Genomic DNA, 15,602 nt, shown 5'->3' with positions numbered 1-15,602 from the left:
TCCCCTGTTACTGTGTGTAACATCCAATCCGTCAAGGTCACTCTTTATCTTCCATTTGTTTCACCAGCAGAATGCCTTACTTCACAGACTTCCCTCAGAGGCAGATAGCACGCAGAGACAAAACAAATATGTTAGAAAACAGGGAAAGCAACAGGAGGGAATCCATTTTCTAGAGGTAACCAGACAAACAAGGCAGACTCTGAAGCTGTAAAAATTGTTGCGCCTACTTTAAGGATTTTTTTTCCCCCTCTCATCAAGAGTTTCAAGATATATAGTCATGGTGTCCTGTACTGTCCTCATCCTGGGTCCTCTTTGCATCCATGGTATAATTCAAGCTTGCATGGGTGAGGAGCTGTCCCGTGGGGCTGTGCTATCCTGGTTCAAAGTACGGGTTCTGGAAGGTCTCGGGCTCGAAGAACCCCCTCTGAGCACGCTGCAAGGTCCCGATGCAGACAGGGTACCTCCTGATACGAGGCACGTGCACCAGAGGGCCCACAGGACAAGCAGAACATCATGGGTTAATCCTCAAACCCGTCCGAACCAGGAATCATCGCAAATAATTCTGTTCCCGGGTTCAGGTGAGAAATTCTTTTGCACTTATCTGTTTGAGTGGAGTGAGTCTAAAACTCCACACGGGTCTTTAAATCGATCAACAGGTCAAATGTCCTCTTACTCTTACAAATAAAACAGTATACGGATACATTTTGACTTTAAGTTTTAATAGATCTTATTCTAAATGAAAACCATAAGGATGCCATTATTTGCAAAATTTTTCTGCAAAATTTCCTTGCAAAGTTTATTATTTGTATATTATAGATGGTTATACATATTTTTACTTCTTTTAACATCCATTAATATACATTTGTATTAGTAGTAAAAACAAAATGATGCGCAGCAGAATTGCATCTATCCAAATGCCAGGTAGTACGATAATAAGATACACTGAATAATCAAAATTATGTAATAGTATTAAGGGTGGTGGGATCAAATAAGTGTAAACTTCATCCTACTCCTTTCCAAGCATCTAAATTGTGTAAAATATAGAGACATTCACAACAACTCAGCATATTAACTTTGTTTTATTTTCCTATTTACAATGTATTCTGCTCTCTAAGGAGCTTGGAAAGAAAAGCATCTGGACATCTTTAAGTTATTTGAAGACGTTTCACCTCTCATCCGAGAAGCTTCTTCAGTTCTGAGGAGAACTGAAGAAGCTTCTCAGACAATGTATTCTGCTATTTTAGGTATATTTACATGTTCCAAATAAAACAATTAATAGTTAGGTAGACAGATATGTGATTTAGTCTTTATGTCCTTAGACAGGGCGATGTCCAAAGTCTGTCCCGGGCCAATCATGGCACTAAATCAGATTTTATATGTCCCCTCGCTCCTTCCTTAAAACGTATTAGTTCTGGCCCGCTGCCACAAACAGAATCAATAATGTGTAATGTTCTCTTTTCACCCCATGGTGGCAGCACCATCTGTCTTTTATACACTCTCTGTTACAACCAACATAGAGTGTATAAAAGTTTCAAAAACTCACAAAATACACACAAAAGTAAGTTGTTTAAAATTAACCTGATCTACTGATATTCATCACCTTCACTGAAGTTCCTCAAGCTTTATGTTATATCATTCTTTGTATGTGAATTAAAAGTCGATTTATTTTGGTAACCTTTGAACACACCTGATCACCTTTAATGATAATTCTTGTCTAATTGAAAATAAAATAGAACACCTCAAAAAAAGGGTGAAACGGATTGTTGGCTCTAAAGTTTCCATTAATAAATATGGGATTTTTGGGGGAAAAAAAAAAGTTTGCCAGTGCTGTTTATCCATCACTGTTATAGTGTGAGTTGCAACCTCAGAGACATTAGTTTTAAATATATTTGCCTTCTCTAAAATGTAATGGAACTAATGGCACTCGCCCTGAAGTGCTGTCTGCCGAGGTGGCTCACTCCCTGGACGGTATTTCTTACAGTACTTACCATAGTATCATATCAGTAAGTTTGGTCAGAGTGAAAACCTCTTGTCATTTTAAATGGTTCTTGTTAGCATTATTAACACTTTGACCTTCAGATCAATCAAACTTGACCTTAAAGGAGAGGTCTGTGAGAGGTATGTGTTGACACACCACACTTGTAAGAATCATAGTTATCAAGTCATAAGGCTTTTTATCAATTTTCAACCAATAAATCATTAAGCTGACCTTGAAGACAATGGTGCATTTAAGCCAAATTTTAATGGATTGTTAACATGATCCCACTTTACACTCCTGCAAAGTTTTATCAGAATTCATTCAACTGTTTGAGCCATTGTTTTTACAAACATAATGGCATGCATGCACACAAACACTACTAAAAACACAACCTCCTAGGTGGTGACAATGCTTAAATTTCAGTGCTGCATATTGTAATGCAGCCTTACTTATACAGTGGGGCAAAAAAGTATTTAGTCAGCCACCGATTGTGCAAGTTCCCCCACTTAAAATGATGACAGAGGTCAGTAATTTGCACCAGAGGTACACTTCAACTGTGAGAGACAGAATGTGAAAAAAAAAAATCCATGAATCCACATGGTAGGATTTGTAAAGAATTTATTCGTAAATCAGGGTGGAAAATAAGTATTTGGTCAATAACAAAAATACAACTCAATACTTTGTAACATAACCTTTGTTGGCAATAACAGAGGTCAAACGTTTACTATAGGTCTTTACCAGGTTTGCACACACAGTAGCTGGTATTTTGGCCCATTCCTCCATGCAGATCTTCTCGAGAGCAGTGATGTTTTGGGGCTGTCGCCGAGCAACACGGACTTTCAACTCCCGCCACAGATTTTCTATGGGGTTGAGGTCTGGAGACTGGCTAGGCCACTCCAGGACTTTCAAATGCTTCTTACGGAGCCACTCCTTTGTTGCCCGGGCGGTGTGTTTTGGATCATTGTCATGTTGGAAGACCCAGCCTCGTTTCATCTTCAAAGTTCTCACTGATGGAAGGAGGTTTTGGCTCAAAATCTCACGATACATGGCCCCATTCATTCTGCCCTTAACACGGATCAGTCGTCCTGTCCCCTTGGCAGAAAAACAGCCCCATAGCATGATGTTTCCACCCCCATGCTTCACAGTAGGTATGGTGTTCTTGGGATGCAACTCAGTATTCTTCTTCCTCCAAACACGACGAGTTGAGTTTATACCAAAAAGTTCTACTTTGGTTTCATCTGACCACATGACATTCTCCCAATCCTCTGCTGTATCATCCATGTGCTCTCTGGCAAACTTCAGACGGGCCTGGACATGCACTGGCTTCAGCAGCGGAACACGTCTGGCACTGCGGGATTTGATTCCCTGCCGTTGTAGTGTGTTACTGATGGTGACCTTTGTTACTTTGGACCCAGCTCTCTGCAGGTCATTCACCAGGTCCCCCCGTGTGGTTCTGGGATCTTTGCTCACCGTTCTCATGATCATTTTGACCCCACGGGATGAGATCTTGCGTGGAGCCCCAGATCGAGGGAGATTATCAGTGGTCTTGTATGTCTTCCATTTTCTGATGATTGCTCCCACAGTTGATTTTTTCACACCAAGCTGCTTGCCTATTGTAGATTCACTCTTCCCAGTCTGGTGCAGGTCTACAATACTTTTCCTGGTGTCCTTCGAAAGCTCTTTGGTCTTGGCCATGGCGGAGTTTGGAGTCTGACTGTTTGAGGCTGTGGACAGGTGTCTTTTATACAGATGATGAGTTCAAACAGGTGCCATTCATACAGGTAACGAGTGGGGGACAGAAAAGCTTCTTACAGAAGACGTTACAGGTCTGTGAGAGCCAGAGATTTTCCTTGTTTGAGGTGACCAAATACTTATTTTCCACCCTGATTTACGAATAAATTCTTTACAAATCCTACCATGTGGATTCATGGATTTTTTTTTCACATTCTGTCTCTCACAGTTGAAGTGTACCGCTGGTGCAAATTACTGACCTCTGTCATCATTTTAAGTGGGGGAACTTGCACAATCGGTGGCTGACTAAATACTTTTTTGCCCCACTGTAGTTATGTTGCAGTAAACTGGCAGAGATGTGTACTTTATCTGCAACACTTAATTTTTATAAACTTAACTCATGTTTAGACACATTAACTACATGTAGGAAAGAAACAAAGCCAACACAATGCAGTTTTTTAAATAATAAAAGGCAAGTAGAAAACAATTTTTTAAATAAATGTGTGTAGATGGGGCATGTGTAATTTGGGGTTTAACTTAACTGTCAAAGAATAACCTTATACTGGGCTGAAATAAACTTGTTAGTGTCCTCTCAGGTTGAAAGAAGTTCATGCTGGATCCAAATTAGTAATCATACCTGTCAGTGTCCTGATGCATGCTCAGTCATCCAGGTAAGTAAATCACCAAAAGTTGGTTCTGTTCATCTGGACGTAGCGTTTTCAGTGGGAGAAACGTTTCGTCACTCAGCCAAGTGCCTTCTTAAGTGACTGTGCTGTGATGTACACATCTTCATCACCGCTGTTCACTGTGAAGAATTTCACTTTGTGCTTAGAGATGAAAGAAAGTGTTAAGTAGGCTAACAGATGTTTGTTTGTTTTTTTTAATCTGATGTCTCCCTGTAGACTGCACCAAATCGGACTCAGCTCAGGGAGAAACTGCAAACAGACATATGACATATTACTTCCAGCCCTCCATCAACAGCCAGGACACTGTAGTCACATCAGCCCACTTCTGGTTCTTTGCAGGCGAAGCAGTCACAGCTAACTCCTCCGCCCAGCTTTTCATTGTAACCACAGCACTAGAACGACTCCAGGCAGCGGAGGCTCCATCAAATTCAAGCTCTGATGGATGGACCACCTACCATCTGGATCAGAACCTGCTGGCCCTTGTCGCCAAAGGCCCCTTTCTTCTTCAGGTCCACTGTCCAGCCTGTCAGTGCCACGCAGGAGAACCAGACAAGATGCCCTTTCTTCACCTCCATGTTCAACCTCGTGGACCTTCCCGGTCACCCCGCAATGCAGCAGTGACCATTCCTTGGTCTCCCTCTGCCATCTATCTTCTGCAGCGGCCCTCTCAGGAAAGGCCTCTACACAGCGACTGCCACCGAGCAGAGATCGACATCAGCTTTGAGGAGCTAGGGTGGGACAACTGGATCGTCCATCCGAAAGTGCTGACGTTTTACTACTGTCACGGAAACTGCTCGGGTGGGGATCTAACCACTGCAATGTTGGGGATCACTCAGTGTTGCGCTCCCGTCCCGGGGACCATGAGGTCCCTGAGGATCACCACGACATCTGATGGTGGATACTCATTCAAGTATGAGACCTTGCCTAACATTATACCTGAAGAGTGTACATGTATCTGAACATCAGACCTTAAAGGCCAGTTCACCCAAATAAAAGATTTCAGTTTACTTACAAGTCACAGTTGAAATTTGATTACTGCTCTTATTAAACTTGATTTTGTCTTATTCACTTACAATTCTGTCCTGATTGTTCTCTAGTTTGGGTGTGTGCTACATAAGCCTCAAAACAGATTGTACTTTATATGTTAACCTTGATTAAAGTGTTATTTAGCGGGTTTTGTTTGTTTAATGTGTTGTTTTCACCCTTTCACTGGTACTGCTTAGTGTACCTCACATCAATATTCAACACACAGTCATACAAGGAAGTGTAAGATATAGTTCTACATGTGCTAAAAATTAAAGTCAATAAAATTTAAGATACTTTTTCTAGGAACACTTTAACCATCAATTAAAGTCCTTACTGCCGTAAATTAAATAAATTGAACATTGTAAAAATGGCCAATGACACGATCAACTTAAAATTAAAATTTGTTAAAATTTCCTTGTTTAATTTATCTATTGAGTTCTATACATCTGTTCCTTTCCACATAACTTAGTCGCATATTTGCTATACCAATTTTTTTGGATATGTATGCATAAATTTGGCATTTTAGATACATTGCTTAAAACTCAATTCATACCTGATGAGGACTTGGTCGATATGTTTGCTTTGCTTGCTGAATTAATCCAGAACCCCCAATTGACCAATTTAACGACTAAATCAAGGGGAAAATTGGGTTCTTCCCTTATTGGGCCACTGAAAGAAGATTATTATTATTATTATTATTATTATAATAATAAACCAAAGTGACATAGTGAAATAGTTTGAGCTCATTTAAACCCCTTTTAACCATTACTTGATTATTCCTCTGGAGGGCATAGTAGGCCTACTTTAAAACCCATCATTTTACCTTAAACAGTATGACTGACCCTGTAGATGTCAGGGTAACTAACAGATGTCACTCGTTTTTACAATCCAATAAATTTTCATTTTAATTGATAAATTAACATGTTAATACATATTGAGCAGACTGCAATTCAACCACAGGTTTAAACAATTATTAAAAATAAATAAATAAATCAAATCAAGGACAGGAGTAAACGATTTCAAATATATTTATTTACTCTGAAGACAAAATAATCTCTACAGTTACAATAACTACAAAACTTGCAATAGAAAAAAAAAGTACTATACTCAAAAATTGAATGTCGTACCTCGAAATAAGTAGCAAAACTGGAAGTGAGATGATTATAAGAATACAGCAACAGTTCTTTGGCGATCCGCACTTTGTTCTCCAGGATATAAAACCAACTATGAAAACGTTTCAACTGTATGAATACTGAAAGCTACTGAACACAAAAAAAAAAAAAAAAAAAAAAAGGAAGGAAGGAATCTCACGGTGAGTTGAAGATTACATGTTTACATGGCACCAGGCTGTGCGTCAGCAAACTGTCATCCTTTCCTCAGCTTGGCTTTTCTTCCTCCTTCTTTCCCGGGATGCACAAAGGTATCCGTGTTTCAGCACGAAGGAGAAGGAGAAAGAGGTTGCATGTCAAGGACGGAAAATATGTCTCACTAAAGAAGAATGTAAATTTGTAAAGACAAGGGTGGAATTACATGTTTGACAGTGCCCCAGAAAACAGATGTTTCTAGCCAGTTAGCATGAAAAACCACAAAAAGTGAATTTTCCAACTTTCTGCCCCAACGAACACTAAATATTTGTTTTAGAACATAATTTAGGAAAGGATTAACATTGAAATGCTGAGGTGGTATTTGCATGACAACACTTCCTTCTACACAAATGTCACTAGCCTACAACGTTTGGTCAAAAAAAAAAAAAAACTTAAATAAAGGCCGGTAAAATGATTGTACAAAGATGATTGTTGGAAATGTGTGGAACGGTTCCTGTTGATTAAAGAATTCAAGCATTTCCCAGGTAAATATTTTTGGCTGATTTGGGTAAATAGGCTTCGAAAAGAAATAGAAAAAAAAAATCTTTCTGTCAAACATTTCTGAAGTGGAATTATCTGGCTAATACACCAATAATTCCCAACATTTAAATTAAAGATGACTCATCCAGTTACAGGTTTAGCCCCACTTAACAAGCTTCTGCACATACTCAAAAACATTACATAACGCAAGGTCATGTTTAAGATTTGAGACCAATAAGCTTCAACCAAGTGAGACATCAACATTCAGAAACATTAATAAAAAATAAAAGCCTCTCTTGTGAACCAAACAAAAAAAAATAAAAAAAATACACTCAGCTGAAGCTTACAATAATCCTTGCGTGGTCTTATAATGGACAGGTTATTGCAATGCAACAAAACACAGAGATGACGAAAGAACATGGGGTAGACGAGGTCTAGCCAAAGGCACAGTCAAAGTTTGGATGTAGGTCGGCAAGCTTTCAAGTTTAGAGTCGTGGAAATTAACCATTTGTCACAACACCGCTCAGTCAGCATTTCTTTGTTTTCAACTGACCTCTAATACTGAAAGGCACATTTCTCTCATCCCCACACACAAACACACGCACACATATTACACACACTTTGGTCTCCCTCAGTGGTCTGACTGCATTCCCATATGTGCTTCCCCCATGTGTTTAAGGCCAGTAGGAATGAAAGGACAGACATTTGAGGCAGGAAGCACGCTCAGGCATGTATCCCTAGAAGATAAAGAGACCAGAGATTATTAAGCATGCATGTTCACTTAAAACTGAGATTTTTTCTGATGTTTTTAGGTCAAACCAAAGTAGGAAATAAACCACAAAAAATAAATAAAAATCTGACATAAAGTCCAAAGTTAAGCCTGTATTTACATAATCGGCTGGAAGTAGAAAGATTCAATATTCTTCTCTGGTTTCCATGTGCCAAATATTAAGGTTAGTGCCATCCTTGAATTTTAGAGTGCTGACTGGACAAAATTTCAAACAACTAAATGATGGAAAGCCAACAATGAAGGGTTGGATCTCTATAACTGCAGTTCCTCTAATGGCCACTTGAGGCCCATTTAAAAAAAAAAAACCCCACACACTATTCCAAGTCATGATAGGACTACTTAATTGTTTTAATACCACTTTGGTGGAAGAAGACGGCTGTAGTCGGCAGCCATCATCATCATAATGATGCAATCACCTGGTAAATAATTACTTTGTACAGTTAACTGTACTCACAGCCTGTTATAATCTGTGCTTCAGTCTGCCAAGTTAAAATCTAATATTGTATCTCTAGGTCACTTAGAAGCTAACCCGGACTGGGCAATGCACCACTGGATTCCATGTGCAGCTTTCCAACCAAACTCTCTAGCATTAGCTAATACCTTAGCACTCCACCATCTTGCCCAAATATGGTCACTTCAGTCTTAAGACAAGCAAGATGGCAGCAGCCATAAAGCTAAAGTTGAGGCTTCAAAATGCAAACCCACAAACCAGTGGGTGAGGTCACTGTGGCTACATGTTTCACAGAGTCTATGATTTTAGCTGATTAATCACATCTTCCAGCCCTAATTTATTTATAGAAAAAATACTTTTATATGCTGGCAATACTCCTCTTCTAAATATTTTCTCCATGGTTTAGAGCTGCAAATAATTTTCTTCAATTTTTAACAGTCCAAAACCCAAATGATGTTAATTTACAGTTATACAAAACAGAAGAGTGGCAAACTCTTACTTTTGAGAAACCTGAACCACATTTAGCTGAATGTTTGGCTTTTTATATAAATAAATGATTTGGTTTTGATTATTGAAGGCTGAACTCTACCTCCTGGTTCATCTGTGTCAAATTCAGTGTGTCGAATGGAGGTCCGAGCGTCTTCTTTACCTTTCTCGCTCGCCTCTCCTTGCTTCTCCTGGGCAAAATTGAGACGGTTCTGCTCTGCAGCAGTCTGTGCAGCTGTGTTAACCTCTGGGCTGCTGCTGCGTGAAGGACTTCCTTCATCCACCTGGTAGGCGAGGTCCAGGTGCTGCTGGGCCAGCCTCAGGTGTCTTCTCAACCGCTCGAGCTCCCTGGACGAGGGACCCTCATCCCCAATACTCTCTCGCCCAGAATCACCCATTGGCAAGTCCCTCAGCTCTTTCATTTTCTCCTTTTTCATGGTGGCGTGGTATCCTGGTGGAGCTGTAGGCATGGAGCGTGAGGCCGGTGGACGGGAGGTGCGTGTGTTGAGGGTGGCCCGCCTGCGGAAAGTGTCACGGATGCTGCCGATACCCAAATGGATGATTTCCAGGATGGTGAGGAGAAGGCAGAGAAAGGACACAACGTACATCACCAGAAGGAAGATCGTCTTCTCCGTGGGACGGGAAACAAAGCAGTCCACCGTGTGCGGGCACGGAGAACGAGTGCAGACATAGGAGGGAATCACCTCGAAGCCGTAAAGAATATACTGCCCAAAAAGGAAGGCCACCTCAAAGGCAGAGCGCCACAGCAGTTGGCACACATAGACTTTCATCAGGCCGTCACGCAAGATCCGCCGGCGACCATCATGTTTTTTCTCTGAGCCTTGAAAACAGAAACATTAGAAGCCAACTTAGTATCAAGTAGGGGTTGTAATCTATTAGAACATTAAAGATGCTTTGTGAAAGACGTACTGCTGCCCTACTTTGTTCTGCTTTGTCTGTCTTTTCTGGTTCAATCTCTTCAGCAATCATTGGGTCTTCTTCTCCGTTGTCCTCTACCTCTTCATAGTCCCTCGCAGCCCCACGTTTGATGATTGGTATTCTCTTCTTCCGCTTTGGGCCCGGCCGAAAGTCCGTCTCTTCCATGCGGGCGATCTTGTGCATGGCAAATCCAAGGTACATTATGGTTGGGGTGGTGATCATGATCACCTGGAGGTAAATGTATGCATGTTGACATTAACAGTACTGTTTTGTGTGAGTAAAATAAACACCGACAGCCTTCTTTTGCTAGAGCTCACCTGGAAGATCCAGAATCTGACATGTGAGAGCGGCGCAAATGCATCATAGCACACGTTCTCACAACCAGGCTGCTGTGTGTTGCAGACAAATTTGCTCTGTTCATCATAGTAGATGGTTTCGCCGCCAACAGCCGTCAGCACAATGCGGAAGATGATGAGCACAGTCAGCCAGACCTTCCCCACGAAGGTGGAGTGGTTGGATATCTCATCCAGCAGACGGGTTAGAAAGCTCCAACTCATGGTGCCAAGGTGATCGGACCACTAAGTTAGCTCTGGGTTCAAAACAAAAGCATGAGACTGAGAAGTGATGGGAAAACTTCGTTTTGCATTCATAAAAATCAAAGTGAGCAAGAACAGCAGCCTGTGAATCTGTGAGGTTTATGCATGTCTTATTTTAGGATCACAGCAACTAAAAGAAGCCTTTGTGGACAGATGGTCATACAGCAGATGTTTATCATTAAGTATGAAACAATTAGCTGAATAATTATAGGCTGATCCACAGAAATGTAATCCACACACACACACACACACACACACACACACACACACACACACACACACACACACACACACGCACGCACGCCTTGTTGAGTGCCCACAGCAGATGTTTTGTATGCTGGGGGGGGGACAAAAACAAAACATTCAATCAGTGTGATGACTTTGAACAACCTTGTTAAAGGACCTCTGTATGTACAGAAAATAAACATTTCGAGCTCTTATTCAATTAAGTTAAATATTGAAGCATTACTTCAACCGAAAGTCACTAGAAGAAACCAAATGATAAGCTTTCACACCCAAAAGAAGATTAAAACCATGCATTTGGAAATGCAGGTATTCCAAGAAAGTCTCCACAACAAATCTTAAAAAATAAATAGATAAACAAAAGCCACACATTTGGTATCAAGTAACACGAGGCCCATACAGGTGGTTTAAACCCAGGTCAGACATACAAGTCTTTAAATGCGAATCAGTCTTGTTGGTCAGAGTGCACTAGTCCCTAGCAGCATTTTCGAGAACCAACATTCCTACACCTCACTGCCACGCCAAGCTAGAGATGCTTAATCAGAATCAAAGAGGCAACTGGCAAGTTGCAGCTAGCTCTGAGGAGACCTGCTGTGGCTCCAGGCTGCAGGAATTATGATATTATAGCAGTGACTAGATCTAGGAATTTGCTCTCCAACTCTGCACCAGAAACTATTCTTTTAAATTCCTTCAAGTGCGGCAAATACTCAAAAAGTAATGTGCAAAAAGTCTTACAGCAGTGGCTGTAAGCTTTAGCAGCCAGCTGGAAATAACATTTAGAGTTGATGTAGCAGTTTAATAACTGATCAAGATAAGATTAGCTTTGTGCTTTTCCCCTCCAATTCTGGCTAAAGCCTGACTGAACTCAGTTTCAAAACACATCCTGGATCAGTCTAGTCTGTGATGAGGGTATTCTTTAACCAAACAGGGCACCAGACACACTGTAAAAGAGAAATGCCACCATAACTTTATTTCAAAACACATTTGATTGAAACCAACACAGAGGGGGAGGAGGATGAGAAAAAGGGACTCTATGAACTGCTCATCTTTACAATTACGCTTTTAGACCACAGGGTGTAGCAAAGAAAATAAGCAGCATTTCATGACTCATTGCAACAGCATCAGCCTTTAGCCATTACAGGCATCTGTAGGCTTGTCTCCTCAGATTAGCATTTGACACTCAGACGCATTGTTCATCATCCAGTCCTCTGAAATTCTTCTTTTCCAACCCTGGCACCTTCTGACGCTGAAAAATGGTTAGAGTGACTTGCCCGAGCCTGACCTGCGTAATGGAAAAATATCCCACAAAAAAAAAAAAAAAAAAAAAAAAAAAAAAAAAAATTAAGGCCTTAGTCTCACGAGACTAAGCCACACCAAAGCTATGAAAACTTCCAGACAGTAGGTCCCTGAAATCATCCCCTCAGATTTCGAACTGCAACAGCGTCGCCCTGAATCTAGAATTACATTTTGAAAACAAAAAATTACAAGCTTCATCTACTAAAGAAGGGGCATCACACTCACATCCCTGGGAAATGTACACTTGGTTTTCTAAAGCTGACAAAAGAGACAAAAAACAAAACAAAACAAGAGACAAGTCCAGTTGCCTGGTGATATCCATTTTACCCTCAACGCAGTGTTACAAAATCCACCTTTAGATGGCACATTAGCCAAGAGGTCTCAGAGGACGAGAGAAAAGGCTGCTGCTAAAATTTAAAAGCCTCTTTCTGGCATTCATTCAGCAAGGCAGACTTATCCCTTTAAACCTCCGCCCCCAGGGCAGCACTGCCTTTGGTTTCCTCCACTGAAACTTGTTCTTGCATTGCAACAGTTTGGCCTAAGTGTGTATTGAGGACATGACCTGATATAAAGAATACCGCACACAGACCAAAAGCATCTCAAGCAATGAAAGGCACGAGCAGGCTGACCAATAATGGACATCTAATCTCAGTGTAATTAGGAAAAACCTTTGATTAGAATAAGAAAAGACAAAACAAGAAGCCAGAAGCCGAGATTTCAGTTTGACCTCACTGAATTCCTGCTATCAGTTTCTAACCAAGCTTATCAGTCACCTGAACAAGCACCTGGAAAAAGCCAGTGACCTAGCCAGCAGAATTTACGAAGGCGAAGCAGACATGCCAAACAAGTGCGCACATTTAAAAACTTTTTTTTTTATAAATATGCTTTGCGTGCTCTTGCACCATCTCCTAACATCCCATACTCCCCCTCAAGAAAAATAAGCTGCAGAAAACAAATGTGTGAGTTTTGCTGAGTGTTTGGTGAATGACAAGAAAAATTTACTGTGTCATCACAGCTATGGTGACATTAAAAAAAAAAAAGACGAAAAGAAAAACAACAAAGAAGAGAAAAAAAAGGAGGAATGCAATTTTGTGCCACGGGCTCAGAATAGTTTTGAGTTTCCAGCTGTTGTTCACTTTGCACAGGACTGCTCCAGAAGGGAGTTCAGCTCGTGCTAATGCTCAGGGTCCATTAAGAGTTTCTAGAGGTGCTGAGCTAAAAGAAGCAGGGAGGGGGAAAAAAAAAATAAGTTGAGACAGCAGCAAACGCACAGAATTTACTCATCTCAGGGGGCTTTACAGCACCCCTTGTTAACACACTGTAAAACTGCCCTCCCCTCCAGATAAAGACACCAAGGAAACCAAACATTCGCCTTTCAGCTATACATTTGACTAAGACAAACATGCATCTGGCTCAAGTAAATTTGAGCATTTTGTGCAGACTCACAAATGCACTGAAGTCTGCTTTAAAACAAAAAAAAAAAATACAAACAACAACAAAAACAGTAGCTTATTTGCTCATGTGGTTTAAACCCTTTTCTGCTTCAGGAGTCACTATGCTCTCCAGGAGTTATGAGTGGGGTGGGTTGTGGAGAGTTTTTTTGGGGAAGGGATCTGGACAAAGGGAAAGTTAACATTCCTGCCTAACCAAAAGCAGAAAGCTGGGATTCTTAGGGTTCAGGGAGCAGACAGAGGGCACATGGACTCCCGATACAATCAGAGCAGCAGGAGGAGAACCATCCAGCATCTGCAAATGCAAATCACATCTTTTTTTTTTTTTTGCTGTCTACAATAGTTTGACTTTGAGGAGAGCAGGGACAAAAATTAAATCTAAAGTGGAAAATGGAGTCAATGCACATGATTGATGTCGGTTTGTGTAGCTGGAAGGAAGTTTAAAAGCTCCTTGGTGGAGCTGTTGAAGGCTTCGAATACGCTTTGCTGAGTCAGACTTAATTGTTTTGGAAATTGTGGCATTCCTGGAGGAAAACTAAGTCCTGCCAAGCTTCAGTGGGGAAACAAGAATCCTCTTCTTCTTAGAAGATGAAGCCATCAAGTTCAGAGTCTGACTTCTGAAAGTTCAAAACAGCCATTAGCACATGAACTGCTCCCTTAAAAAAAACTTCTATTTACATATAAGAACTTTTTTCCTTGCACTGTGTGATCTCACAATGTTGCGAGCCGCACTAATGGTGACGTTATTCAAAGTCTCCATGTGTTAAATTTTTCCCCTTAGTTTAAAAACTGACGAATATAGGAAGACTCACCACTGACACTCCGGCACGCACAGCTTCAGAACTCGCCACGCGGACCTACTCAGTATATTTAGACTAAACCCTGCTCTTTAAAATAAATAATAAACAAACTTCTCGGGTACCAAACACAAAAAAACAAAAACAAACAAACCACAGTCGGCTTCAGCTAAACTCCAAAAGGAAAACCAAACGACACTAACTTTTCTCGAGACCAAACACTCACCTTCTGCACTACAATCGGCGCGCTGCTTCTCTCCTCGCGCTTAATTGCTTCACCACGTTTTTCTAATTAGCGCGCGCGCGCTCGCTCTCTCACGCCGACCGTCTGCGTCCGAGGCAGCTTTCACTATGAAGCCATTCAGCCCGCGTTGACCCCATGTGTTGGGGTCCCGAACGAGAGCACAAAAGAAAGAGAGGTCTGCGACTCCTGCAGGCTCCTGCTTCCCTCCTCCTCCTGCTGCTGCTGCACCTCCTCCACGTAACTCGGCCCCATTCAAGAACAAGAGGAGGCCCCTGAAACCTGAGCTGCCCGACTACCGTTCTGCCCTCACGGTGAAGAACCAGGGGAATCCTATAGGTCTTTGCAATGTCCCGGATAAACTGCTGTCTGGACACGAAAGGTATGTCACAACAGGGCAGCCACTTAGTATGGAGGCCGAAAAATGCCAAAAATTCTGTTTATAAAAAAAGTAATTACAAGAAAAGAATTTCTCTGGAAAGGCTGTGCAAATATTTCGTGCATTAAAAATATTTTTTGGACTTGCCTATTCTTAATGCAAAATGTCAACAAGAGTTGCCTCAATGTAAAGGTAAAGGCCTTACAGTAATACAGCAATACTTTTTTTTTTTTTTTTTTTTTTAAACCAAGCTAAATTGTTCTGATTTTCTGACCAATCAGATTGATGTATTTTGTAACAAGCGTGCTCATAGCTCAAAGTGTGCACAGGACTATGCGATGATGCAGAGATATAGAAATGGTAAAATAATACAGTTTTACCTCAGGCACAAAGCTAGATGCTGCTCCAGGTCAATCGGCTCTCTGAAATCATTTCTCTGCCTCTCAGGTGTGGTCCCAGCTCTGCGAACAAGATTTCAAACTGCCTCACTGACATCATGAAATATGTCCAAAAGCAGCCATGATACATCTTCAACTCCTGGATCAAACTATGAAATTCTCCCGGCTGCTGCTTTGGCTGAATTCATAATCTCAGGTTCTGTCTTTTCTTGTTTAGAGACATCACTTGATTTCAACTTTGTTTTTCTGTTTTACTTTGTTTTTTTTTGG

General features: G+C 41.1%; 2 protein-coding genes across 4 annotated transcripts; one reads left to right on the top strand and one right to left on the bottom strand.

Moving 5' to 3' along the window:
• Positions 1 to 277: 277 nt before the first annotated feature.
• On the top strand, positions 278 to 5,354 carry inha (inhibin subunit alpha; the record flags this gene model as incomplete). The annotated part of the gene is made up of 2 exons (XM_080877625.1): positions 278 to 578; positions 4,612 to 5,354. 2 exons carry the CDS (start codon positions 278 to 280, stop codon positions 5,352 to 5,354), a joined length of 1,044 nt encoding a protein of 347 aa, XP_080733751.1.
• Positions 5,355 to 6,686: 1,332 nt separating this feature from the next.
• LOC308393243 (gap junction gamma-1 protein-like) lies at positions 6,687 to 14,713 on the bottom strand. 3 transcript variants are annotated; one of them, XM_080876869.1, is made up of 5 exons: positions 14,541 to 14,713; positions 10,249 to 10,520; positions 9,934 to 10,159; positions 9,096 to 9,833; positions 6,687 to 8,002 (listed from the first exon to the last, which is right to left on the bottom strand). In XM_080876869.1, exons 2-5 carry the CDS (start codon positions 10,486 to 10,488, stop codon positions 7,989 to 7,991), a joined length of 1,218 nt encoding a protein of 405 aa, XP_080732995.1. In that variant the 5' UTR covers positions 10,489 to 10,520; positions 14,541 to 14,713; the 3' UTR covers positions 6,687 to 7,988. The 3 variants fall into 3 exon arrangements, with proteins under 3 accessions (XP_080732995.1, XP_080732997.1, XP_080732996.1); XM_080876871.1 differs by having other exon boundaries at positions 9,156 to 9,833; positions 14,541 to 14,711; XM_080876870.1 differs by lacking the exon at positions 14,541 to 14,713 and adding an exon at positions 14,330 to 14,473.
• Positions 14,714 to 15,602: the final 889 nt, after the last annotated feature.

Source organism: Rhamphochromis sp. 'chilingali', assembly GCF_963969265.1.
Source record: "Rhamphochromis sp. 'chilingali' genome assembly, chromosome: 3".
NCBI classification, from domain to species: Eukaryota; Metazoa; Chordata; class Actinopteri; order Cichliformes; family Cichlidae; genus Rhamphochromis; species Rhamphochromis sp. 'chilingali'.
Note: the sequence above shows the minus strand (reverse complement) of the source record. Positions and strands in the feature narration are given on the sequence as shown.